Consider the following 27,667-nt stretch of genomic DNA (forward strand, 5'->3'; position numbering starts at 1 on the left):
TCAGCTTATTTTTGCTACTATTTATAGGTCTTATTGCACTTTTAGGTATTATTCATGACTCTCACTGTACTATTTCAGTTAATTTTAATTTACCTTTATTTACAGTACTTCCAGCAAAAAGTTTTCCATTTTAATAAAATAAGCAGATCTCAAATAATCCTTAAGTCTGAAATTAGATGAACTCAAAAACAGGGCAAACACTGCCAAAATGAAAACTAATGTATACTGTATCAGAAGAATAGTTTAGAGATTGTTAGTGCAACTGATCAACTGAATGATACTACCAAGTGAGCACAACAACTACTAATTATCATTCCCAAAATAGAAACAGTACTGATACACATAGTAGAAATAGAACATTAAGATAATTCAGAGTCTCAGCTTGACAATCTAAGAAAGACTGCATAAAGATTCACACATAAACAGCAAAAACCAGTACATATAGCTAATTTGAGGTGGACTTGCATTATTGATTATTATACGCATTATGCATACCTAGATATAATATAACCACCCTTGAGATCCTTATATAATATTTCCATGACCATATCTAGCTTCATTCTTAATCTTCAAACATCTACCTCTTCATCTTCATCTCCATAACCATCATCTTCACCTTCACCTTCATCATTATTATACTCAGACGGGTCATCAGCACCACGATGATCAACAGCAGCAGTAGCATGGTTTTGACTAGCAAGCGAAGGTGGGGCTGCAGCATCAGAGGCGCTTGTCAATCCGGTAGTGTTCCCTTCATTATTATCCTCAGGCGGGTCATCAGCAGTAACACGCTGATCATCAGCAGCAGCAACATGGTTTTGAATAGTAGGCGAAGGCTGGGCTGCAGCAGCATCAGAGGCGCTTGTCAATCCGGTAGTGTTCAACGCAGTTCCCGCAATCCCTTTATTATTAGCCTCAGACGGGTCATCAGCACCACGCTGATTAGCAGCAGCAGCACGGGTTTGCATAGCACGCGGAGGCGGGGCTGCAGCAACCGCACTTGTCAATCCGATATTGTTCGACGCAGTTCCCACAATCCCTTTCACCGCTTTGGAGACCAACGGGTTCCCCAATCCAGCAGGCTGTTCAGGTTTCTGCTGCACATTTTGCTGCGCAGTTGGAGAATTCTTCTGCCCTGCTGGTTTCTGTCCAGTAGTCACGCTCTCAAACTTGTAAGAAAAGACTAGTGTTCCTTGGGGCTTTTCATCTGTGGTCATAACACTGGCTTTTTCAGCAACTACTGCATCAGCTTTAGCTTTACCACCAAAACCTTCCAGCAATTTTGTGATGGACACACGGACTTCACCGATTTCTTTGTCGCTAAAAAAGTGACCCGTCCGGAGTGACATGAGCTTAACAACAAGTTCAAGGTTGCTCTCCTTGGCCTTGGTGATGTCGAGGTTGTTGAACGTAACTTCGGCGTTCCATGTGGGGTTTGAAGCACCTCCTGTGTCCTCCGGTGTTTTTTCCTCTGAGGAATGGAGGTTATTTTGGTTGTCGCGAATGGAAACAAGCGCGTAAGGCTTCATTGTTGTCACATGATTGACGTCTTTCAATCCATTCGCTGACTGAATCACAAGTTTTAAGACCCTGCAATCCATAAGGTGACTGGCTTGGTTTTTTTTTTTTTTGAGAAAGAGGTGACTGGCTTGTTGAGTCAATGTTTATGGATGGAGATGAAGGTGGCTGCGTACTGATGCTTATAGTAAGAGCATCAGTGTGCTTGTACTCGGTGGTGGGGTTGAGATAAACCAATAAGATTCCTTGTGCCACGGAGAGTAAGGACATTGGTTAGTAAATGAATCAATTATTTTTAGACTGTTTTCATACTATTTTTATAAAAAAAAGTATAAAAAATAAGTTTTTTTTTTATAAATTTTTTTTAAAAAGTATTTTGTAAAAGAATTCTCTTAGACATGTGTTACCATTAAAAATAACCACATATAGTATCATTATCTGCTTTAAATAATAATAAAATTTAAACATACACCCAACTTGATAATAAAATTCAAACGTATCATTATCTGCTTTTGTAAACGACAAAATCAACCTCTGCTTTATAATTATAAACAACAATAAATTGATCAATAATTTATCTAGTAGTTTTTTGACGAAACTACAATATTAATTCTTCAAGTTTATCTGTGTGCGCAATTGGTTCCTTAAGTTTGAAACAAGCATAATTAATCCCTTAAGTTTTAAAATTGAGTTGTATTAGTCCTTTTACTGATTGCCGTTAGTGGTTTTATTTATGTGGCTAACGGAACAATGACTTGACATTTTTTTTTAATGACCTAGCAATTTTTTAAGTAAAAAATTAATTAAATGAATTTACACATTTAAAAAAAAAAAAAATTGACCCATTCTAATTCAAGTCTTACTCCTAACCCGGTACCAAATTAAAACTCATCATTAATTCTTGCAATCGTTTAAAAAAAAAAATTGACCCACTCTAATTCAAGTCCGCTAATTCTTGCAATCTCCTTAGGCACCAGCTTTGTGCCTTTACTGTTGTCTCATCTATCGTGGCCTTTGCTATTGCTACTCTCTTTATCTGTACCTCCACAGCTACAACCAAGTCTGCAACTCATGATGCCTTGGTTATGGTCTACCTTGCACCAATCAAACTACATAGGATTCCCATCGACTAGTTCTTCCATAAAACGTAACGCCTTGATACTGTGAGCTCTGAGACCTTGGTCCACGTTTGCTCTTCTTGACCAGAGGTTTCTGTTGCTGCTAAGGCACAATTTTCTGCTCCACAGCTTTGCCGAAAGTTGAAGTGAGATCCAACCACCCCGCCACGACGAAAACTCCTCTGTCTCCGGCCACCGAATACAATTGTATCGTCCGGTTGTTGCGAATACTGTAGTCGTCCTCATCTTCTTCTTCTTCATCTCCTCCATGATCGATATCGAGCTTTGCTCTGAAGGATAATGGCTGGCTTGGAACTGCTCAATCTCGCTCTTTCGTGGGTTTGTGAATCAGACTGTAAATGAGTTCTAATTTGGTACCGGGTTAGGATTAAGACTTAAATTAGAATGGGTCAATTTTTTTTTAATGTGTAAATTCATTTAATTAATATTTTACTTAAAACATTGCCACATCATTAAAAAAAAATGTCAAGTCATTGTTCCGTTAGTCACATAAGTAACACCACTAACGGCAGTTAGTAAAAGGACTAATACAACTCAATTTTAAAACTTGAGGGACTAATTGTGCTCGCTTCAAACTTAAGGGACCAATTATGCACACAGGGTAAACTTAAGGGACCAATAGCGTAGTTTCGCCTAGTTTTTTCTATCACGATCTCCTACTAGACAATAAATGCTTGGCTGTCCAAATGGACTGTGTCAACATTTACTTCTTTTACTTGTATCAAATGCTTGGCTATCAACCATTTACTTGGACTTCGTATTAGTATTTAACTAATTTTTTAATGGGCAAGTCTGCCAACCTTCCAAATTTTACAATTTTGTTTTCAAAATTTTAAATTTCATAAGTAGTTGACCATTTAAATGGACTTGGGCCGTTGGGGGAAAACTTAAGATTAATTTAAATATAGGCTTGCACAAAAATGTTAAGGATATATATATATATATATATATATATATATATATATATATTGTGGGGTTAGAGAATTTGTGATCCCGGCCCACTTTCCATTAGAGTCCAAAGCCCGAGCTGAGGAGAGTCATTGTCGAGGACATGCAACGAAAGTCCAAATGGCCTAGAGATGCAGCCTAGGACGACCCTGTCCTCGACATCCCAAGGCCTAGAAGGGAAGAACGACACGCCATCAAAGGTAGCCCCCAAAACGCTCCCAGAAGAAAAGGCGAGTAAAATAGGACTTGCACGGGGGTACAGTATGGGAGCGGTTCAAGGAAAAGACGTCACCTCCGCATTGAATGCGCCAACAAACGTCCTGGACACATTGATGGGAAAAGACCCCTGAACAGTGTGGTTTCGGTTATTGCAACTAATAGAAAGTGAGAGAAAGCGGCTGATGAGACAAGCACTCGAGTAGTTACCTCCCTGATCAACAGATGGAAGGTCAGGATCAACTGAGAGGAGCTATATAATGTAAGAATTCATACGCCAAAAAGGAAGGGAGAGCATTATGTATCGACTCTTGAACCATTGTAACCGAAGGTAAAAGGAATAATAAGAGCATTAACCTCCTTGGACGAGGTCTAATGACCGGAGCCACTCAGGCCGTACCAGAGAGAAAGTCTTCTTGGACAAACTCAGTTCACCTCTGTGCGACCATCATGAACACCATGACTAACAACTATTCGGTGACCAAGGCCTAGCCTTTTATCCCACCCTCTACAAATTTATTGTTTGGGCCTTTAATGTTCGAACCCAATACACCAATTTGGGATCGTTACAAATTGAGTCCTTACAATTGGCGCCATCTGTGGGAAGGCTTGTGCGTTGGCACAGGCGGTGGTTAATCATGGTGGGATCAAGCCCCTGTCAACCAAAGGTCCTTCAAAAGAAATAGCTTTGGCGGTGGTGCAAGCTATGCGAAAGCCTCTCCATTATTTCCAGCAGCACGTGGTTGTTACCCTAACTCAGCTCCCACTGAGGGCTACTCTTTGAAGCGCCAGTGGCACGGACAGTTCTAGGGGCTTTTAACATAAAGTTTATGCCCCACACATATGCCAAGGGGCTAATCCTGGCTGGATAAAGAAAATATAAGTTTTGGACAGAACCAAGGTCATGCATAGTTCTCGGATTCAAACCTATGGGGAAACCAACTACTTAAAGAAAATACAAGTTTTGGACAGAACCAAGGTCTTGCATAGTCCTCGGACTCAAATCTATGGAGAAACCAAATACTTAAAGAAAATACAAGTTTTGAACAGAATCAAGGTCTTGTATGGTCCTCGGACTCAAACCTATGGGGAAACCAACTGCTTGAAGTAAATATAAGTTTTGGACAGAACCAAGGTCTTGCATGGTCCTCGGACTCAAACTTATGGGGAAACCAACTACTTTAAGAAAATATAAGTTTTGGACAGAACCAAGGTCTTGCATGGTTCACGGACTCAAACCTATGGGGAAACCAAATACTTAAAGAAAATATAAGTTTTGGACAGAACCAAGGTCTTGCATGATCCTCAGACTCAAACCTATGGGGAAACCAACTACTTGAAGAAAATATAAGTTTTGGACAGAATCAAGGTCTTGCATGGTCCTCAAACTCAAACCTATGGGGAAACCAAACCAACTACTTTAAGAAAATATAAGTTTTGAATAAAACCAAGGTCTTGTATGGTCCTCGGATTCAAACCTATGGGGAAACCAACTACTTTAAGAAAATACAAGTTTTGGACAGAACTAAGGTCTTGCATGGTTCTCGGACTCAAACCTATGGGGAAACCAACTACTTTAAGAAAATATAAGTTTTGGACAGAATCAGGGTCTTGTATGATCCTCGGACTCAAACCTATGGGGAAACCAACTACTTTAAGAAAATATAAATTTTGGACAGAATCAAGGTCTTGCATGGTCCTCGGACTCAAACTTATGGGGAAATCAACTACTTTAAGAAAATACAAGTTTTGGACAGAACCAAGGTCTTGCATGGTCCTCGGACTCAAACCTATGGGGAAACCAACTACTTTAAGAAAATACAAGTTTTGGACAGAACCAAGATCTTGCATGGTCAAACCTATGGGGAAACCAACTACTTTAAGAAAATATAAGTTTTGGACAGAACCAAGGTCTTGTATGATTCTCGGACTCAAACCTATGGGGAAACCAACTACTTTAAGAAAATATAAGTTTTGGATAGAATTAAGGTCTTGCATGGTTCTCGGACTCAAACCTATGGGGAAACCAACTACTTTAAGAAAATACAAGTTTTGGACAAAATCAAGGTCTTGCATGGTCCTCGGACTCAAGTTTATGGGGAAACCAACTACTTTAAGAAAATACAAGTTTTGGATAGAACCAAGGTTTTGCATGGTCTTCGGACTCAAACCTATGGGGAAGCCAACTACTTTAAGAAAATACAAATTTTGGACAGAACCAAGGTCTTGCATGGTCCTCGGAATCAAACCTATGGGGAAACCAACTACTTTAAGAAAATATAAGTTTTGGACAGAACCAAGGTATTTTATGGTCCTCGGACTCGAACCTATGGGGAAACCAACTACTTTAAGAAAATATAAGTTTTGGATAGAACCAAGGTCTTGCATGGTCCTCGGACTCAAACCGATGGGGAAACCAACTACTTTAAGAAAATACAAGTTTTGGACAGAATCAAGATCTTGCATGGTCCTCGGACTCAAACTTATGCGGAAACTAACTACTTCAAGAAAATCTAGGTACCAGACATGGCCTAAGAACACGCACGGCACCTCGGATGATGCATTTAGCTCCCTAGAAGTATGTGTAGACGCATACTCAACGCCTATGGGCGTGGGTAAGTTAGAATTCTGGGACGTAATTCCAAACACATCATATGCACAACCATTCATACATGTTAAGATAGCTAATTCAAAAACCATGCGATTCGCAGCAATGATAAATATCGGCAAGAGCAACGAACGTATAATTTAAAGGAAAAATGAAGAAATGAATTTCATACATATGGTTAAAGAGTTTAGTTACAAGCAAATCCCAAGGTCCTCAAAATAAAAGAAAAACTATCTAACAGCTAAACTAAAAACAAACACAAAAGTTAGCCAGGGCTCCTACTTCTTCAATTTTGTTTTGGCTGCTTCCTGGGGAGGCTGAGCAGGATTAGCCTCGGGACCCTGAGAAGCATCCCCTTACTGGGGAGGCCGAGCAGGATTATCCTCAAGGCCCTCGGAGGCATCAGCAAGGGGAATGGCCTGAAGGGGCTGAACCCAGAGGGCCGGCTCCTCGACATTAAAGATCTGAGCACTGACTGTGAACTTGGCAGCCCCCTGAGGCATCTCAGGATTCAGACCTCCAGGTACTTCTGTCACCCCATGAAGCTCTTCTCCCTTAGTTAACTCGTCAGGAGTGAGAACGAGCTAAGCAGCTTCTGGCTGAGCAACCTCAGTCTCTTGGGGAGCGCTCACAGCCCCGCACTACAACAAACTTTAGTTATTTCAACCCTCTTTTATTGAGGGTTTACTAAAATCTGTTGATACAATCTATAAATAGAAATGCGGCAGGTTATATTACTCAACTTTATTTCAAAGATTATTTGGTCACTCAAAATAAGTTGAAACACCCTTGAAATAAATGTGAAAAAAAAAAGGCGCCAGTTTTTTCAGCCCACAAACCTTGATAAAATATTACAAAATTTTCAGCCCTTGAAAAAAGCCTACAACAATATTTTTATCCCTTGAAAAAAGCCCAACAAAATTTAAAAACATAGCCCAGAACGTAACCAACAAACAAATAAAGCTCTTATCACTCTTTCACTGAAAGCCTGAAACTGAGAAAGCATAGAAATGTCACAGAGCGCATGGAAATCTCATAGAGCTCGACGATCATGGAGATCTCATAGAGCTCGACGATCATCGATTAGGTACGATCTCGGTTTTGTGACTCTTCATCTCTCTTGGCGTTGTGTTTCTCAGCTCCGATTAGGTACGAATCACAAACCCTAATTTCGTCTTTGATTTTTTTGTTTTTTTGGTTTACCCACATATTTTCGTCGATTCCCCATGATTTTCATTTCGCATTTCTCAGAAAACTGAGCTCATCATCGATTTCCCTATTTCGATTTCTAATTGATCATTCGCTTTAGAATCTCACTGTAACGTAATCGTTTTCCTTAGGTTGTAGCACAGAAAGTGAAGGAAGCTGAAATCACTGAGCAGGACTCGCTTCTTCTGGTAATCATCATCAGAATTCCAATTTTTCTGTCTTTCAACTTCAATTGCAGACAATCGCATTTGAATTTCTTTAGCAGAAATTTACATCTGAGCATATTTTCCTTGTTTATGTGATCAGATTCAATTTTCTTTTAGAAAATCCATAGAATTATTTTTCGTTACTTCATACTCTGTTTTGAGTACTCCATGTAAAACTTGGTTCAACCAAATGGAAATTATTTCTTATTTAATTTTTTGCTAGATCTTAGAGATTTAAGATCGAGAAATTTAATGGTTGTGTTATGCTAATTGAAATTTGAAACAGACGAGGAATCTGCTATGAATTGCTATATTCAATATTAGTTACATCAGAGGCCTGTATGTCAGAGAAATTTAGTAAGCTTCTTGTATTTTTCAGTTGTCATGTCTATGACCACAAGTTTCATCATTTGCACTGTATGTGTGTGCAGTTTTTGTGTTTAATGTGTGGTGTGTGTGATTGTTGCAGTCGGTTGACTGAGGGTGAGGTTGGTTGGGTATGGCAAAGCTGGTTATGTGCTGTGGGGGATATTTTTGGTGAGTGGGAAGAAAAAGAGGGGAAAAAAATGAAGTCTAAGTTCATATGGCATGAAAAGGAAATCTGGAGGTCTTGGCTTAAATGACGTAGACTGGGTTTTGGAGCTTTTGGTTATAGGTTTGCTGGGTTTGTGATTGGGTGTTGCCATGGGATTATGGGAATGTTAGGTTCATGGTTCCCAGCTTTGGGTTGTGGAAATTGAGAGGGAGATTACTGATAGTAGAGGTTAGTGGTAAGGGGATGAAACTAGGGGGGTTTATTTGTTTTGGTTGGGTTCATCCACAGCGTGAATTGGGTTTATTTGTCTTTCAAAGTGAATTATTGGTTTGGTTTTATAAAATTTTGAGTGTGATTTGACTTTAATGGAAATTTGATGGTGGGTTTAGTTCTTTTTAAATTAAATGCATACCTAGTGAGAACCCTGTTCTCTGAGCTGATGTTGCAATTAGAGTGATGCTGTCTTCTAAAGTGATGTGAAAAGATTGTATAAATACTGCTAACTGCTGCCTGAAATGCAACTCACTTATAATAATTTCTCGAACAAAATGGATTTTTTTTAATCTTCATGGGGTTTCCTAGTAGAATTGTAGAGCTGTTTCCTAAAAGCTCCAAATTTCAGTTTTAGCCTTAAAACTGTTTTTAGCTTGAGGACCCCTTTTAAAAGCTCTTTAGCAAAATTTTCCAAACGTATGGCAATTTCTGTTAAATGAGCTTTAAACGCTATTAAAGTACTTTTAGCATTACCAGACACACCCATAATGGAAGTTACGGTTATCTGATCTTCTTTTTGCTTGTCTGTTATTCCTTATTAGTTCAGCGAATTGATCACCTTGATATGCTCTAAACTTTAAATCTATGAGAGTATTTATGAAGCAGAACTGGAGTATGAATATATTTGAGGTGCAATGGACTGGTGCTTATAGGCATATAATTGTAGCACGTGATCATAGAGTGGAAAAGCAAACTGGTTGTATTGGTTTTTAAAAAGCCTAAGTCAGTTAATTCCATTTTGGTCTTTACCAGTGATTGGGGGATGTTAGGAGGCACATAACACTGATTTGCCACTATGTTATTGTGCTATATTGTTTTGTCTTTTATTAACATGGGAGAATGGCTTGTCAAAATCCGGGTTGCTGTTGCTGACTACTTCGATTAAAGAACTGGTTAAAATAATTCTTCAGTTGTACTTCGTTCTAGATTCTCATTGCAAAATGTTGGCAAGCGACTTGAACTTTTTCTTGATCATTCCAATGAAATTGCTGCATTTTTCATTTTAGTTTAATGTTTTGCAGTCCTTGGTACAGATTTTCTACTCATATTACATGCACACATAAAGAAGTGCTTATGTTGAATATGAATAGGAGTCCTGTTGATACAGAACCCTGAAACTGAAATGCAATAATATACATGGACATTCCCCTGGGGCTGTCTCATATTCCATCACCTTGTGGAGCACTGTTGTGCCTCTATGTTTTTTGACATGTCACCTTTTTTGTATAATTTTTGTTTTTTCTTTTAATGCTTGGATTGTATTTATGTGTGTGTCATTTTCTGCAGACCCTGCCACTGCAGCTGCTTCTCAAGCAAACAAGGAGGAGGCAGATGCATGATCGGTGTTTGTTGGCAATGTGAGAAACACAATCTTCTTTTTATTTGAACTTAACCTTTTCCAAGTTTGCCATTCTTTTAGATTAGTCTGCTGACTCTGCTGGGTTATATGATGTGTTATCTTGGTTTTTCTCCTCCACAACTTTAAATACTCATTCTTGAAGTGCTTAGTCTTTTAAAGAACCATTTATATAGTTTAGTGATGGTTGAGTTTTGTTTTTATTTATATATAGTTATTACTTCTTGTTATTATTTCATAGTAGTGCTTGTTCACATGCTCCCAAGCATAAATGTATATGTTGAATCTTGTTTGGAGTTACCTTATACTATCATAAACAGTTAATTTCAAGGTAAATGTAGTATGATGATATTCTTGAATGCAGGATGGGTTGTTTTGGATAGGATCCATGTTTTGGTTTGAGTATGATATCAGGTCCAAAGAGTCAATTTGACCCTGTCATCTTTATAAATCTGACAGAAACATATACCCTGCGTAACAAGCATAGGTTCGAATGTCAGTTGGATGTTTACCAATGAAACTAGTATGATGCTTCAACTTTTGCTACTTTGCATTGCAATATGCAGATGAGGAGTTTAAATGTAGTGATAGCTCATGTAGATATTTCTACGGAGCCCTTTTGTAACATATTTGAGATGTATAGAAACATAACTTAACAATAAAAAAATATTCAACCATAATTTGTTAAGAATTGCTTGTGACTAAATAAACATGTTTCTTGATTTTGTTTTTTTATCTATTACTATCACTATTGGAATGGTAATTCAAATAACAAATACAAAGTCAAATAACTCAACATGTTTCTTGATTTTGTTTTTCTATTTGCTATGTTAAGGACTTAAAAAAAGTGTCAAAAAGTTATGCCATGACTCAACATGTATGTATGTATAAATAAATAGTACTTGGGCTGGAATTGAGTTACACATACATCAACCTTGGGCTTACTCTTGGATCCTTTCATTGTGCTAGTTCTTTTCAGCCCATCTGAGTTATTGCATGGACCTATTTACAGTTATATAGCCCTGTCACTAGATCTGCATTACAGTTGTATAGCCCTTGGACAGTACCAAAATATTTTAGAACCATGTTTCTTGACTTTGTATTTGTTTCTTAGTTTTGTGAATGCTTTCTATTTGTTGTTATTTGACTTCGTTTTGCTGAGTTATTGCATTATTCATCTTCAATACTTAATTACTCTATGCTTTCTAGTTGTTTTGTCAAATGGTAGAAAGAGAAGACAAGTCATAGCCCTAGTAGAATTGAATTATTTGACATCACCCATGTGCAAGCTAATGGGCAAGCAGTAAATGAACCAACAGAAGATGCATTGGTATGAAATCTTCTAATTATACTAATATAGATAGTATATTTTTATGTGGTTTTGTTCTGTTCACCTACTACCATGTCAGATTGTGCAAAGAACCTTGTTTTTACAATTTAAAACTCTTGCCCCTGTTGAAATGGATACCATGTCAGATTGTGCAAAGAACCTTGTATTATGAACTCTGTTGTGCCTTTTTCGTTCTTTTTGAAATTGTGGGTATCTTGAATTTGATATTGTGGAAAAGTGTGTAGATATATTTGCTGGGAAATTAACAAACTTTTGGTATCATTCTCTCTTTTCCAGAAACTGAGGACACCTATAATGGATGAAATGTTCAATTGTACTAGCTGATAACTTCTTGCTTTGGAGATGATGATGAAGAATAAAATGTATCAAAACTTTTAACTCTTGGACAAATTTGGTCTTTGTACAAAGTGTGGTTGTTGATATCTTTTCTCTTAAACAATAATTGACATATTGGCAGTTTGTATGCGGCCCCTAATCTGTTAATTTGTAGGTTTGAGATTAGAGATCAAAGAAAGTGTAATTGTAGCAATATACCACTTTTGCTATATATCAATATCATAGCATATCATCTCAATAATTGTGAATTTTTTTGTGTATATATATATAGTGCATGATTGTGTTTTTTTTTTTTTTTTTTTTTAATAAAATAAAATCTTATTTTGAGGGTCAAGAGATCCCTTAAATAATCTTATTTATCAAGGGTTGTAAATATAAATTTTTTAAACCTTGATAAAAGGTTATTTAAGGGTCTCTTGATCCTCAAAATAAGATCAGAGCACTTGTTTTAAGGGCCACGAAAGCCGTTAAAATTTCTTTTTCGACGGTATATGTTTCGAAGGTTATCAAGGGTCAATTGGACTCTTAAAATAATTTTTTTCAAGGTTTTTTAATACTTTTTTTAAGGGTTTTGACCCTTGAAAAAAGTCAGATTTGTTGTAGTGCCGGAACTGGCGGAGGTGGTCTCACGGATGGCTGGAGGATAGTACACCTTCTTCGCCTTCTATAGGTAGGACGAAGCCTCCACCCCAGCTCATTTGAGGGCTTCATTCCAAACCTGGGAGCAGTGTAGCCTGCATACACCAAGGATTTGAGCTTTAAGGGTGGCCTGGGTATCAGCCACCCCCTCATTGTAAGCCTCATCCTCGACCTTGTCCTTGGAGGTTTCGACCTCAGTCTTGGCAAACTCAGCCTCTGTCTTGGCCCTCACGGCTTCGTTCCTGGCCCATTCCGCAAAGTCCTTATCCCTCACTGCTCCTTGGCGATCTCCAATTGCTCCTCGGCAGCAAGCAGGCACCTCGTCTGGTCCTCGGCCTGTTTTTGGGCACCGGTCAAACCTGCCTCAGTACTATCCTTGGACCTGCTCATCTCCTTTAAGTCCTCCCTGACCTTCGCGAGGTCAGCCTCGAAATTTTTGAGAGTTCGCGCAGCCTCTATACGTTTATTACGCTCAAGTTCTGCGGACTTACTCTGCCCCTTAACTTCTTCCTCCAGTCTATAGGTGGTCTGGCCAGCTTGCCAATTGAGATGAACACATTATGAACGAGAATCTAGGAGCAAGAGTCGAAGGAGTCATAAGTTTTAGGAGCCTTACCATACCCAGGTACCTCTTCACGCTGAGAAAAACCTCCTGCATCCGACTACTCTTCAACTCTTTCATATCAGTGGGAAGCAGCAGGGTCCTCTCTAACGCGTCGGCCACATAAGCGCCTTCGCCGTCTCCAAGGTTCCTCATGGATGCATCTTCCATCAATGGCTCCCCATGGAGCATTGGGGCAGGAAGCCAAGCATTGGGGCAGGAAGCCAAGCATTCGGCGAGGATTGGGCATCGATCCCTTTCCCCTAGCCTTGATGCCCAATCTTTAACTATTTTTGAGCTCGCGGGGCTTCGTCCTCCTCTCGAGAGGATTGGGATTTTCCCTCATCCATTGGTTCCTTATCCTTAGGACTCCTCTTTCTCTTTAGGTCGGTGGGCTCAGGACAAGGAGGCAGAGTTGATTGGGGAGGAGCAGGAAGTTTGGATCGGGGAGATTGTGGCTCTGACCGGGAAGAAGAAGACCTATTCTGGATAGGCTAGGGCTGTGGTGGGGGAGTTGGAACACTGGATTGCGACCTTCCCTGTGCATCCTTCCTCTGTTGACCCTTAATGAAGTCGAACAAGCTGGTCGGAGGCTTTCTCTTAAGACCCATATTTGCCCGAGAGGATGTTCCCACTGACAACAGTTCCGCTTTGGACAAGTCAGGGTCACCCAGGTCACTGGAAGGATTCTCAAATGGGTCAGCTTAGTCAAATACCCCGAACCCCTCTTCGGATAGACCCAAATCACTCTCGTCCTTCACTTCTTGGTGAGACGGGGAAGAGCCCGCTAACGGGATGCCCTCCGGGACAGGAGATCCTTCAGAGATCAAAAACCTGTGCTCAACTACAGTGATTTTCTGAAGCCAAGGATCGTTAGCTCTAATCACGTGCTTCGGGGCGGCAATGACTTCTGGATGGGATCGTACCCTAAGATTTTGTGAGTGGCTCTGACTTGATCATCCTCGTCGTTTACAAAAACCGCCGCCTTGAGAACGGTCTCCAAATCCACCTTGTTGATCAGATGAAAGTGTCGGTGAAAGGCGTGTGGATCTGCAAAAAAAGGCATGTTCATAGTTAGTAACCGAACCACATAAAATTAAGACGGCGCAAAAGATTGGCCCCCTCCTACTCTCTACACCCCACCTGGTTCTCCCTCCATAATTGGGCAAGAAAGGCCATCGTGTCACTCCCCAGATACAATAAGAAAGTCCTTGTTCAATCCTTTGTTGGACTCGGGGAGGCACTGGATTAGCCGAACCCTATCGTCTCTCGTCTTCATGTAGTAGGATTTGCCCCTCAAATGTTGGAGGTTGTAGCACCAGTTTACATCATGATGGGTTAGTCTTAACCCCATTTTTTCATTTATGGCGTCCACACAACCCAGAATCCTAAACACATTAGCAGCGCACTGGGTGGGAGCTAATCGGAAATGCCTAAGGTAACTCCTCATTACCGGCCCCATGGAGATTCTCATACCCCCTTCTATAAAGGCGAGAAGGGGAATCACCACCTTACCCGTCCTTCTCTTAAACTTACATTGGGGGGTATCCTATAGTCGGCGATGAACTTTTCCATTGCCTCTTCGGTCTCAACCAACTTTTTTAATTTAACCATCTCTAGGAACTACTAAACAGACTCAGGGGATGACAGGAGAAGGAGAGGAACAGGAGAAAAATAAACCCATAAGAGAAAAAGCACGAGTTAGTGAGAGCAGAAAACTTACAGAAAGGAGGAAAAGTTCCTCGAACAGGCTTTTTATGCTGGAGAGAGACTTGAATTTGGATGAAAGTTTGACTGAACCCAGGATATGTGCGCTAGAACTCTTAAGTGCGAAAGTGAAGAGACAAATCAGTTCTAAAAATTATTTATACCTCCCATCAAAAGTAACTGTGCGAATTTTTCCACCCATAAAGGTAAGGAAATCTCCACCGTTAGATTACCAACGCACCATTGAACGTGGGAAGCACAGAGCTGCCTGCATTTAATGAAGACACGTTTCACCTACCAAGACTCCAAGAACGTGTCTCGGGCAAACGAAGAGTCTTTGGTACTGATAGATGACAAGGATTGACAAGCTATGACAGAGGCTTGATGTCATAAAAACCTCATCTCCGTCCGAGGAGCCGGACAGCAGGATTTTGAGGAGCTATGTGGGGCTAGAGAATTTGTGATCCCGGCCCACTTTCCATTAGGACCCAAGGCTCAAGCCGAGGAGAGTCGTTGTCGAGGACATGCAGCGAAAGTCCAAATGGCCTAAAGATGCAGCCGAGGATGACCCTGTCCTCGGCATCCCAAGGCTTAGAAGGGAAAAACGACACGCCATCAAAGGTAGCCCCCAAAACACTCCTAGAAGAAAAGGTGAGTAGAATAGGACTCGCACGGGGGTATAGTGTGGGAGCGGTTCAAGGAAAAGACGTCACCTCCGCATTGAATGCGCCAACAAACGTCCTGGCCACATTGATGGGAAAAGACCCCTGAACAGTGTGGTTTCGGTTATTGCAACTAATAGAAAGTGGGGGAAGGCGGCTGATGGGACAAGCACTCGAGTAATTAACTGCCTGATCAACAGATGGAATGTCAGGATCAACTGAGAGGGGCTATATAATGTAAGAATTCAGACGCCAAAAAGGAAGGGAGAGCATTATGTATCGACTCTTGAACCATTGTAACTGAAGGTAAAAGGAATAATAAGAGCATTAACCTCCTCGGACGAGGTCTAATGACTGGAGCCGCTCAGGCCGTGCCAGAGAGAAAGTCTTTTTGGACAAACTCAGTTCACCTTTGTGCGACCATCATGAACACCATAACTAACAACTATCCGATGACCAAGGCCTAGCCTTTTAGCCCACTCTCTACAAATTTTTTGTTTGGGCCTTTAACGTTTGAACCCAATACACCAATTTGGGATCGTAACAAATTGAGTCCTTACATATATAAATATATATATATATATATATATTTGTGTATATTCCCTCTCTTCACTAAATTAAAACAAATTCCATTATGTTATCAAATCCCTTGATTAAGAAATTTGATATTTAATTTATTTTTCTTATAATTTAATATTTCGTATTTGTCTTATAAAAGTTATGATATAAAAAATACATTTGAAAGATAAATTTCAATATTTATTTTAGCTATTTTAATATATACCTTCCTACACATTCTCAGCAACCAAATAACTTAAGACCCATAAAAAATAAAACCAATTTTTTGCACTATCTCACCAACCAAATAAGTACAACTCATGTACACAAATAATATATATTTTTTTTAAATCTATTACTTTCTCACCTACCAAAAAACTTATACCCACCTAAAATAAACAAAAGTTCTCATTTTTGTTTTTATGGTTCAATCCACATCTACAACAAAAACTGATTGGTGTCTTGATTTGATGATAAAGAACTATTATCAAGAGCAGACGCCATAGGTTAAAACGCTCTATAAAAAAAAAAGATCATTGCTTCAAACAACCAAGGAAATATGAAAAATATATACTGAGAAACACGTATTTCAAATTATAAAAAGGAGATTTGCATTGGAACCTAGAACCAAGGAAAATTAACAAATTTCTACTATAAAAAATGCAAAATGTAATTGGTGGTGGCTCCAAGATTTTTTTTCTAGATGAGTCAACATTGTCGGAGCAAAGAATTTGTTGATAAGGGAATAAAAAATAAAATGATTATATATATATATATATATATTTTTTTTTCTGTATATACAATTTTCATATTATATATAATAATATTCTAAATACAATTTAGTATACAATACAATTATATTGTACAATAGTTTAAAGATCAGTAAGATAACAACTATTGAATGCATAAATAAACATAAATAAATAGCTAATTATACAATTTTTGTCAAATTAATAATAAATTATTAAATTTATATGTAATATTAATTAAATAAAAACATATGATAAAGAAGAGCACATTGAACAAGTAACAGAGCACAACACAACACATAGTTTTACAAACTATGCTAACCAATCTTTCTCTTATAAACTAAGAAGCTCTTTATACGGAAAATGGATAAAATTTAATATATTATTATTTTTTCATTTTTAAGGAAGCCATAATAAATGTTTAAAACCATATGTAAATTACTAACATATTTTCACAATATATTTTGTAATTGTCGAGTATTACTCTAATTAAAAAACAGAAAAATGGATGAATATATATATATATATATATATATATATCTTCCATCACTTTCTCATTCTGATCATCGGAGAAAATGAAAGGGATAGGCATCAAGTGGGAGGTAAGCGATTGAGTCCATTTCCTACACACGTTTCATGGTTATTGTTGACTGTTCACATTAATAGTGGGACTAAGCTGGACTTCATGACCTTTATATGGCATTAGGGCCAACGTTATCCCTCACGTAACCCAAAAAAAAAAAAAAAGATTATACGTGGGCAATGGACATACCTTTGCGGTAACTTAAAATTGAAACAAACTCATTATCAAAAAATAAAAATAAAAATTGAAACAAACTCTATGTCATTGGACCATTGAGGATCATATAATGTCAAAAATCTTATTTAGTTTCTTACATATTACATACACTAAAAAAGTCATGATACAAATTCAAAAATTCTGTTTAGTCATGCAGCCGATAAATTTATCAAAGTTATGAATTATTCTAAACGGATAGTATGGATAATATTTAAACCTCAATTATCAGTCACCAACTCAAAAACAATAATAATAAAAGGAATAAAAGGTAGTAAAGTAGAAAACCAATGAAGAAACTATACAAAGGACCATTATGATAGATCCAACCCTGTAAAAAAAAAATCATTAGAAATAAGAGTTACAAAAATTTACTTACAAAACCTTTGAAATTAAAATCTCTATTATAAGTAGTTGTAATCCTTGCAAACGTCTGACTTGCCTCCTACTGTAGAGTTCAAGAACCTCTGGAATCCTTCTACACAAATCTGCTTTACCAAAGAATCCCGTCCACAATCCGAAACTTCGGGAAAAAATAACACCAACTCTTTGTGGTTTCAAGGAGTCAATGGTTTAGATTACGAAAAAACTCTCAAATTAAAACTCTAAACAGATCTCACAAAGAGTAACACTTAAAGGAGAGGGATTTAAAATTGTTTTGTAATGACCTAAGTACGTAGTCCTAGCCACATTTGCACTTATAACCCAAAAGGCTTAGTCAGGCTACAATTGAGGCTTATCGTAATCACTTACAAACTCAAGATTCACCTAATAAACACTCAATATGGGATTCAACATATGCCCATACAACACACACTTAAACAATCCAATCAAATCTATACAATTTGAAGTACCACAATATCTCCTACTTAAATTCTTGACTTCCACATTAGGACCCACAATGTTTTGTAGTGCCCCTGAGTCACATAGCATTATTAGGTTTACTCTAATACCATTTTATTGTCATGCCCCCAACTAAACCAATAGGCTAGATACATGACAATTGTAAACTTTTCACCTAACAAGCTTGCAAGGTCTACATAAAAAGAGTAAAAGAATCCTCAAACAATCAGTAAGTAAAATTAAATCCAATAACCGATAATTTAATTGTCAAAGTTTCCATAGCATTAATAAAAATAAAGTCCAAAATTTAAGCGGATAAAAGATTAAATACGCCCAATCTTATTTCAAAATATACCTGAACTCCTCATGCGCACACCCCTGCCACAACACTTGTTATTCCTTAGGATTTGAATTTGAAAGGGAGAGAAGGGGGGGGGGGGGGTGGTTGAGTTTTGCAACTGAATAAATAACCAACTCCTAATTAACTAACTAGATAAAGCATATTTACAAGTAAAATAAATGAGCTTACATTGTTATATTAGAATAGAACTTAATAAGTTTAGAAATGTTGTTCAGTTCAAATGGAACTTTGGACAAATGAAATGCAAATATTTAAAATGAAATTATAAATTTGCAAAGTGTTCTAGAGCAATCAAAATTGTAATTTGCAATGAGTTCAAAAACTTCAAAGAATTTCGTTGGAGTTGAAACAATAACTATATTAGATTTCATATTCTTAACAAATTTCATTATTTTATGAATGTGATCAAGCTAGATCCTTGTAATTAGACTCAGAATCACGTGTAGGCCATGATACACCACAAAAGTAACTAGTTTTTATGCTAATGTATAACCCCCATAGTTTGGGTCCAAAGTATAGTCAGTCTATACATTAATTCTACTATAAGGTTATGTAGTCTTATGTCAGTCTATATCCAAAATCATATTTTAGATAATATTCTATTCAAATCATGTTCTCTTAAAAAATTTACACATGTTTTATTTAGATCTGAGAAGAATATACAATTTTTTAAATCAAGTTAAATTATTTAAATCATTTTAGCTAAATAATCAAATAAAAATATTTGAAAGAAAAGACAAAGATATACTAAATTATTTTAATTAAACAAAATATAACTAGGTCAGAAAAGGTAAATTCGCACTTCTCCCAAACCTTCCCTTCTAAGATCCACGAATACCACCTAAAACAATGAGTCAACGACCCAATTACATCAATTTTTATAGGTGATTTTTTTTACTTTCACGCTTGGTTAACTAATGTCTATCCGGCCATTACGAAAGCTCTCTAACTAGTTATATACCAAGTAATAAAGGAATTTCTATATACGTAAGCTCTAAATCTGTTCAATACCAAAAGAAAAAAAATACATCTAAAACATCTTATAATCAAAGTTAGGCCAACAAGTGACTCTAATCGCCGCTAGCATTTTTGAAGTTGGCATGTTGTTGTATGTTTGTGTGTTATCAAAAAATGGTTAGGCCAACAGGTGAAAACCTCATGGCCATGGGTGCATCATACATTCTTTATGAATTGCAACTATCAATCAAGTTCTTTCTGCCATGCTCCACTTCTATGTACCACGAATAAAAAAATAACACCTAGCTTCTTTAATTTTTCCTTTCACAATTAAAGCCGAGATAATCTTATAGCCTATAATTCTCGCCAAGAACCACGCAACAGGTGTGGGTATGGCCATTTGCCAATGCACTTATGCACAACGAGAGTCATGTCTCTCTCTTCTCTGGGAACATGTTGCTACCATATGAGGGAAGCAGGTGTGGAGCTTAGAATTTTTGTTTAAGGGCCAAGTTGCGACATTAATATATTTATTAAGACCACCACCTCCCCTCCCCTCCCACACACACACACATGCTACATAATGAGTTGAAAAATATAAATTCAAATATGTTTGGTGTCAAACTTTATCAAATATTTTGACAGATATAAGAGCACATTTTGTGAAATAAAATAAAATTGCAAAAAATAAAGTTATGTTTCTATAACTATTAGACCAATTATTTTGTTTAAGAGCATCATTAAACTAATTCAAATATTTAGAGGGTTAGCTCTTATTTTTGTAGGCTAAATTTTAAAAACATTAAAATAATTATATAAATTAAGGAAGATTTCAAAATTATGGGTGGCCCTAGACTGAAGGGTATGGTGGATTACACACACTTCAAAACTGTGACAGTTCCTTTGTTTTTAGAGAGTGTGTACTATGTGTAAACTAGACATTTTCCATGAGATAATTCAAATTTGGCTAAATTACAACTTAAAGCTTTTACAGCAGTGGAGCTATTTTTTTTAGCTATTTAGTACCACAAAAAGCTACTTTATCTATTTTACTTACTCATTTCACAAAACATCCAATATTAGTAGATCTATTTTAGTTTTCAACACGATAAAATAATATAAACATCACAATAAAATAATACATTCCACTCCAAAAAAAAAAAAAAAACACCATAAATTGATCAATAGCACATTCCACAACCATTGCCAACCAAGAATAACCACCCACAACTACCCAACAACAACTAGCAAGCCAAGAACAACCACCCACAACCATTGCCAAAAATCCAAATTAGCCAAAAACCACCACACAAATCACCACAACACAGCCACACCACCACTGACCCACGAAGATGAAGATCGGTGATGAAGATGAAGATCAGCGATGAAGCCACGTGGCGCTCATCTAACCGTTTCTCAATTGCACTCACCGGAATCACAATGTGGTTGAGGAGTTGGGGATCTTTGTTTGTACTGTCCTTGACAAGAATGATAAGCGAGTCTTCGAGAGGTCCTTCGGCGACGAACAGCAAGTCCTCGTTGAAGTGCAGCGACGCACTTTGATTGTTCATGAAGCCTCGCCTTGTTTTGAATGATTGAGCTTTGGTGGGTTGGTGACATTGAGGTTCGAGTCGGGCCGGCGGCGATGAGACTAGGGTTGTCCATGGGTCGGGCGGGTCGGGTTTATGCCCAACCCGCAACCGATTCGCCGGAGATCGGGTAGGGAAGTGCCGGACCCGCAACCGACCCGTATTAGGGTCGGGTTTTACGGGTCAGTTTCCCGTCAGGTGAGCGACGGTTTCGGGTGAGGCTGAAACCCGCCAGAGAGGATGAAAAACGTAGAAAATCAGCGAGATCTCTCCCGATTTGTCCAAGATCTGGTGCGATCTAGCCGGATTTGGCAGAGATCTCGCCAAATCCGATGCTTTTTCCCCCAAATCGTGCTGAGAATCGCCGGATTTGGTGTTTTAGTCGCCGAAATCTGCCAAATCGTGCAGGAAAACTCGCCGGAAAGCTAGAAATCACAGCTCATCGTTCTCTTTTCGGGCGGGTCGGGTTGAACGGGTTTTGAAGGAAGGGAACCAAAACCGAACCGCCGGCGTCAGGTTTTGAAGCTCGGGACCCGCGTCCGACCATCGGAGCTATCGAATCGGGTTGTAGTGGGTCGGGTACGGGCGGGTTGGGCGGGTCGGGCGGGTCGGCGGGTGAGATGGACAGCCCTAGATGAGACAGAGAGGTGAAAGTTCAGAGGTGAGAGTTTGAGAGAGTTGAGAGTTCGTGAGTTTGTTGAGTGTGGAGTGTTTCAGATGGGTGGGATAATAAAAGAATAGAATAGAATAGAATAAATAAATAGTATTTTAAACAGACAATTGAATAATAAAAAATAAAAATAAAAATAGCTCTCAGCTACAGTGCACAACTATATATAGTTGTGCACTGTAGCAATGAAGGTAAAAATTTTACCTTTAGCACCACTATATAATAGTGGTGCTAAAAATAGCTTTTTAGCATTACTATTATGGATGCTCTTATTGTACACAACTCTTAATAGTTTTGAATATCATTCAATCCACTCCTACCAGAACAAACAGAAAATCTTGGATCGGTATGCAAATCATAATGGTAACCCCCTTGTTCCACCTCAGATGAAATTTTGACCCATTTTGGATCATTCCAAGGGTTTTGGACAATTTCAATCAATACCATCCAAAATTAAAAAAATTTGCCAAAACGTAGAGGAAATATTAAAAAAGAAAAAAAAAATAGATGAAGCAATCAGGTACAATTTGACACCTATTAATATAGCAAATTGTTAATGGTGATGAGTAAAAAATAAAATGTTAATAATGATCCTAACGAGAAGTAGTAAAAGTTTCTCAATTTAACATGTGTGAAAAAAAAAAAAAAAAATCAATTTTATTATGTGTACGTCGCTTTACTATTGTGTTAGGGGGGGATGAACAGACAAAAGGAAATCAATTGGTTGCTTTCACGTGAGTGGGTTTGGGAAATGAGAAAAAGAGTTATTAGTGAAGGTAAGATTTCTTATGTAGAATTACCCAAAATGTTAATTTTATTTACAAAAGAACCATAAGCAATTGTTTTTAATAATAATATGCACACTTTATTTGAGATATTAAAAAATTGTATATATTAATCTATTATTTTTTATATAATAGTAATTAATATATATATATATATATATATATATATATGCGGTAACCTTGAATGGTATTGAAATATTTTATTTCAAATTCAATAGACAAACTCGAATAAGGTATATTAAATTAATGATGAAATATTCAATTAAGCAAAACCTAAAACAACCATGAATGTCATATTGTAAGAGGGGTCGAAAATTCATAGCAAAATGATAAAAAGAGTACCATAACAAAACAAATATGCAGTGCCTTTCCATACAAAACATTGTTTTCAACAATTCTTGAGTAAAGTTGCATTACTTTTATGCTGAGCCACTTTTTACTATGCCCCCAAAAATGTTCAAAAAGACACTATAGCTAGTTAAAAGATAGGACCTAAAGAATATTTTGTATAACATTATTGACTGGCCCCACATGCGTCACTGCTTTTCTCCCCCAAAACGTCATCATCACAAGCCTACAATTTTTATAAGTTTAGCACTATATATTAGCTTCCTTCACTTCATCTTTTCAATTTACATTTTTCTAATATTCTACTTTCTAGCCACCTTCCAAAATGCCTCGTCTTTCCATGCAACAAGTCTTTCTCAAAGTTTCCCACTAAGCTCTATTCAACAAAGTAATGACACTTATCATATCAAAATTTACAATTTTGCCATAACTTATTTATGTGATAAATTATGAATAGTAAAATTATAAATTTATTATTTTTATTTTATTATTTACAATTTACCATATAAATAAGTCGTGAGTTTTATTTAGATACTAGCATTTTTGCTCTTCAATCTCTCTATTTTTCCTTCTCTTCTTTCTCTTTTTTTTCATTTCTATTTTACTCCACTTTCTATTTGTTAATTTATTTTAAGATTGATGATTTTTTTTATCATTTTATTTATTAACCCAATTAATAGTCTATGCAGTACATTTCCATCCAAAACACGTGGGAGGGGGAGGGGCGGAAAAGTCCCAAAAAAATAGGCCCTAAAGGCTCCCAAATGAAACTGACTGGCCCCATGTGTCATTGTTTCGTTCAAACATCTCTCCTCCCGGCCCCAACACATCAGCATAACAAAACTCTACCACTTTTATAGTTTGCATTATTTTCCAATATCCTACTTTTTAGCCACCTGCCAAAAGACCTTTTGACTCAATGCAAATGCAAGTCTTCTCATAGTCGTCTCACACTAAGGCCTGTTTGTTTTGATAAAAAAAAAAGTGGTATATTCTGTATTCATTTTCAGCTTTTTATGAGATTCACTACTTAAAAAATAGATTTGAATACAAAAATTAAATACAATTTTTTAGTATTTTTATTTTCTTAAAAATATATATAGTGGCACGTTTGTAAAAGAAAAAAACCAAATCTATAAATCTCATTAACACTGAAAAAAAATCCCTCTCTCTCAATTGTGTTGAATTTTTAATTGAAAAATATAAAAAGAAAAAAAGAAAAATCTAGACTAAAAAATAATGCCAAACATAAAATGAGTTGAATAGAGAAAATGAATACAAGATTTAAGAAACAAAAAATGAGTTCCGAAAATGAAAAGAGAAAATGAATTCACACCAATGATAACCAAACAGGACCTAACTCTCTTCCATCTCTCTACTCTTCTTTTTTGTTTTCCATTTTTATTTCTATTTTAGTACTTTACTTCATTTTCTATTTATTTATTTTAAGGTTGTTGATTTTTTTTTTTTTTTTGCCTTTTACTTATTAAACCAATATTTTTATTTTGAGGAACATTAAACCAATTGACAGTCTATATTTGATTACAAAATAAATTTTCATAGTGCAATATATGGTACCACTAATTTTATATGAAAAATCTCACACACATGTCAAAACTAACAAATTTGTATTTATGTCTGAACATTGATGTTTGAAAATTTATTAGTACAATAATGAGTGGGTCAAAGATATGCATATCATTTAGTCTTATACCGGAAAAATTTCTTGCTCCACCCTATATGCACATAAAAAATATAAGGAATATCGCTCTGTTTGTTTAGGCATTAACATTTTTTGAAAAAATGATTCATTTTTCAAAGAGTATATTTTGGAAAATTATCTTTTTTTTCGATGTTTGGTAACAACCTTGAAAATGAGTTTGAGAATGTTTTCTGGTATTTGGTATTCATAGTTTGTATAACATTTCTTGTATAATTTAAAATATGTATAATATGTGTATTGTGTAAACTCACCTAATGTAATCAATATAAATAAATAATAATAATAATAAAAACCAAGAATAAATTTGGTTTTCAAACTAAAATTTTGATAACAGATACAATCAAAATTAGATATTCAATTTTCATGATCTCAAATACTCATTTTGCTCATGTATATAAACAATAACGTTCATAATATATATATATATATATATATATATATGTATATATAAACCATACTTCTCATAATTCAAAATAATCATTATAACCTTAAGTTCCATTTTAAATAGTTCAAAATGTCACATAGGCCAAACAGTTTTACTAGCAAACTAATCCAGTACAAATAGTTTGATAAATATGCCAAAAATTGTTATAGAGCCGTTGACCAATCTGTGAGGAGAAAAAAAATACAAACCTTATTAAAGAATGGTATTATAGAGGGGAGAACAAATAGGGAGAAAAAAGAGAAGAAAGGTAGATAGAGAGAGAAGTCTGTGGGAAGAGAAGAGGCCAGAGGGGGTGATGGTGAGAGTGTGAGAAGAGAGAAAAAATAAAAGGAGGAGAAGAAGTGAGAGTTTATTGTGAGAAAGGCTGAATGAGTAAAAGAAAATATTTTTTCCTAAGTCATAAGAAGATAATATTTATAAGAATTATGCACTGTGTGAGAGAGAGATTGTTTTCAAAAAAAAAATTCAGAAAACAACTTATAGAAAATAAGCCTTATTTTTATAAGAGTTTGCCGTTGACTAAAGATAGTTTTCTTTTAACTTTTTTTTTTCTTTTTTTTTTGCTACCAAACACTGAAAAATATAGAAAATTTTTTTTATAAAAGGTTTTCCAGCGAAACAAACAGAGCGTATAATTCTAAATATCTGACTAAGCTTGTGTTTGGATAGCTTATTTTTTGCTAACTTATTTTACTATTCAGCTTATTTTTGCTACTATTTATAGGTCTTATTGCACTTTTAGTTACTATTCATGAATTTCACTGTACTATTTCAGCTAATTTTTACCTTTATTTACAGTACTTCCAACATAAAGTTTTCAATTTTAGTAAAATAAGCAAATCTCAAACAATCCTTAAGTCCGAAATTACATGAACTCAAAAACAGAGCAAACACTGCCAAAATGAAAACTAATGTATACTGTATCAGAAGAATAGTTTAGAGATTGTTAGTGCAACTGATCAACTGAATGATACTACCAAGTGAGCACAACAACTACTAATTATCATTCCCAAAATAGAAACAGTACTGATACAAATAGTACGTAGAAATAGAACATTAAGATAATTCACAGTCTCAGCTTGACAATCTAAGAAAGACTGCACAAAGATTCACACAGAAACAGCAAAAACCAGTACATATAGCTAATTTGAGGTAGCCGGACTTGCATTATTAATTATTATACGCATTATGCATACCTAGATATAATATAACCACCCTTGAGATCCTTTTATACTACTTCCATGACCATATCTAGCTTCATTCTTCCTCTTCAAAACCTTCTTCTTCATAACCACCATCTTCATCTTCACCTTCATTATTATTATCCTCATCAGCAACACGATGATCAACAGCAGCAGTAGCATGGTTTTGACTAGCAAGCGAAGGTGGGGCTGCAGCATCAGAGGCGCTTGTCAATCCAGTAGTGTTCCCTTCATTATTATCCTCAGGCGGGTCATCAGCAGTAACACGCTGATCATCAGCAGCAGCAACATGGTTTTGAATAGCAGGCGAAGGCTGGGATGCAGCAGCATCAGAGGCGCTTGTCAATCCGGTAGTGTTCAACGCAGTTCCCGCAATCCCTTTATTATTACCCTCAGACGGGTCATCAGCACCACGCTGATTAGCAGCAGCAGCACGGGTTTGCATAGCACGCGGAGGCGGGGCTGCAGCAACCGCACTTGTCAATCCGATATTGTTCGACGCAGTTCCCACGATCCCTTTCACCGCTTTGGAGACCAACGGGTTCCCCAATCCAGCAGGCTGTTCAGGTTTCTGCTGCGCAGTTGGAGAATTCTTCTGCCCTGCTGGTTTCTGTCCAGTAGTCACGCTCTCAAACTTGTAAGAAAAGACTAGTGTTCCTTGGGACTTTTCATCTGTGGTCTTAACACTCTCTTTCATCTGTTTTTCAGCAACTACTGCATCAGCTTTAGCTTTACCACCAAAACCTTCCAGCAATTTTGTGATGGACACACGGACTTCACCGATTTCTTTGTCGCTAAAAAAGTGACCCGTCCGGAGTGACATGAGCTTAACAACAAGTTCAAGGTTGCTCTCCTTGGCCTTGGTGATGTCGAGGTTGTTGAACGTAACTTCGGCGTTCCATGTGGGGTTTGAAGCACCTCCAGCTGTGTCCTCCGGTGTTTTTTCCTCTGAGGAATGGAGGTTATTTTGGTTATCGCGAATGGAAACAACCGCGTAAGGCTTCATTGTTGTCACATGATTGACGTCTTTCAATCCATTCGCTGACTGAATCACAAGTTTTAAGACCCTGCAATCCATAAGGTGACTGGCTTGGTTTTTTTTTTTTTTTTTTTTTTGAGAAAGAGGTGACTGGCTTGTTGAGTCAATGTTTATGGATGGAGATGAAGGTGGCTGCGTACTGATGCTTATAGTAAGAGCACCAGTGTGCTCGTACTCGGTGGTGGGGTTGAGATAAACCAATAAGATTCCTTGTGCCACGGAAAGTAAGGACATTGGTTAGTAAATGAATCAATTATTTTTGGACTGTTTTCATACTATTTTTACAAAAAAAGTAAA

The 27,667-nt window shown here is 37.0% G+C and overlaps 1 protein-coding gene and 1 long non-coding RNA gene across 5 annotated transcripts; one reads left to right on the forward strand and one right to left on the reverse strand.

Annotated features, from left to right (window-relative positions):
• Positions 1-205: 205 nt before the first annotated feature.
• Positions 206-27,468, reverse strand: LOC115986925. Its single transcript, XM_031110352.1, has 2 exons — positions 26,989-27,468; positions 206-1,192 (listed from the first exon to the last, which is right to left on the reverse strand). Exons 1-2 carry the CDS (start codon positions 27,407-27,409, stop codon positions 570-572), a joined length of 1,044 nt encoding a protein of 347 aa, XP_030966212.1. The 5' UTR covers positions 27,410-27,468; the 3' UTR covers positions 206-569.
• Positions 7,423-11,913, forward strand: LOC115986926. Of its 4 annotated transcripts, none has more exons than XR_004090940.1 (5): positions 7,423-7,578; positions 7,770-7,826; positions 9,940-10,010; positions 11,238-11,339; positions 11,637-11,913. It is a non-coding gene; the product is annotated as an uncharacterized LOC115986926 (long non-coding RNA). The 4 variants fall into 4 exon arrangements; XR_004090939.1 differs by having other exon boundaries at positions 7,424-7,578; positions 11,219-11,339; XR_004090941.1 differs by lacking the exon at positions 11,238-11,339 and having other exon boundaries at positions 7,425-7,578.
• Positions 27,469-27,667: the final 199 nt, after the last annotated feature.

This window comes from Quercus lobata, chromosome 4, assembly GCF_001633185.2.
Source record: "Quercus lobata isolate SW786 chromosome 4, ValleyOak3.0 Primary Assembly, whole genome shotgun sequence".
Classification (NCBI taxonomy): domain Eukaryota; kingdom Viridiplantae; phylum Streptophyta; class Magnoliopsida; order Fagales; family Fagaceae; genus Quercus; species Quercus lobata.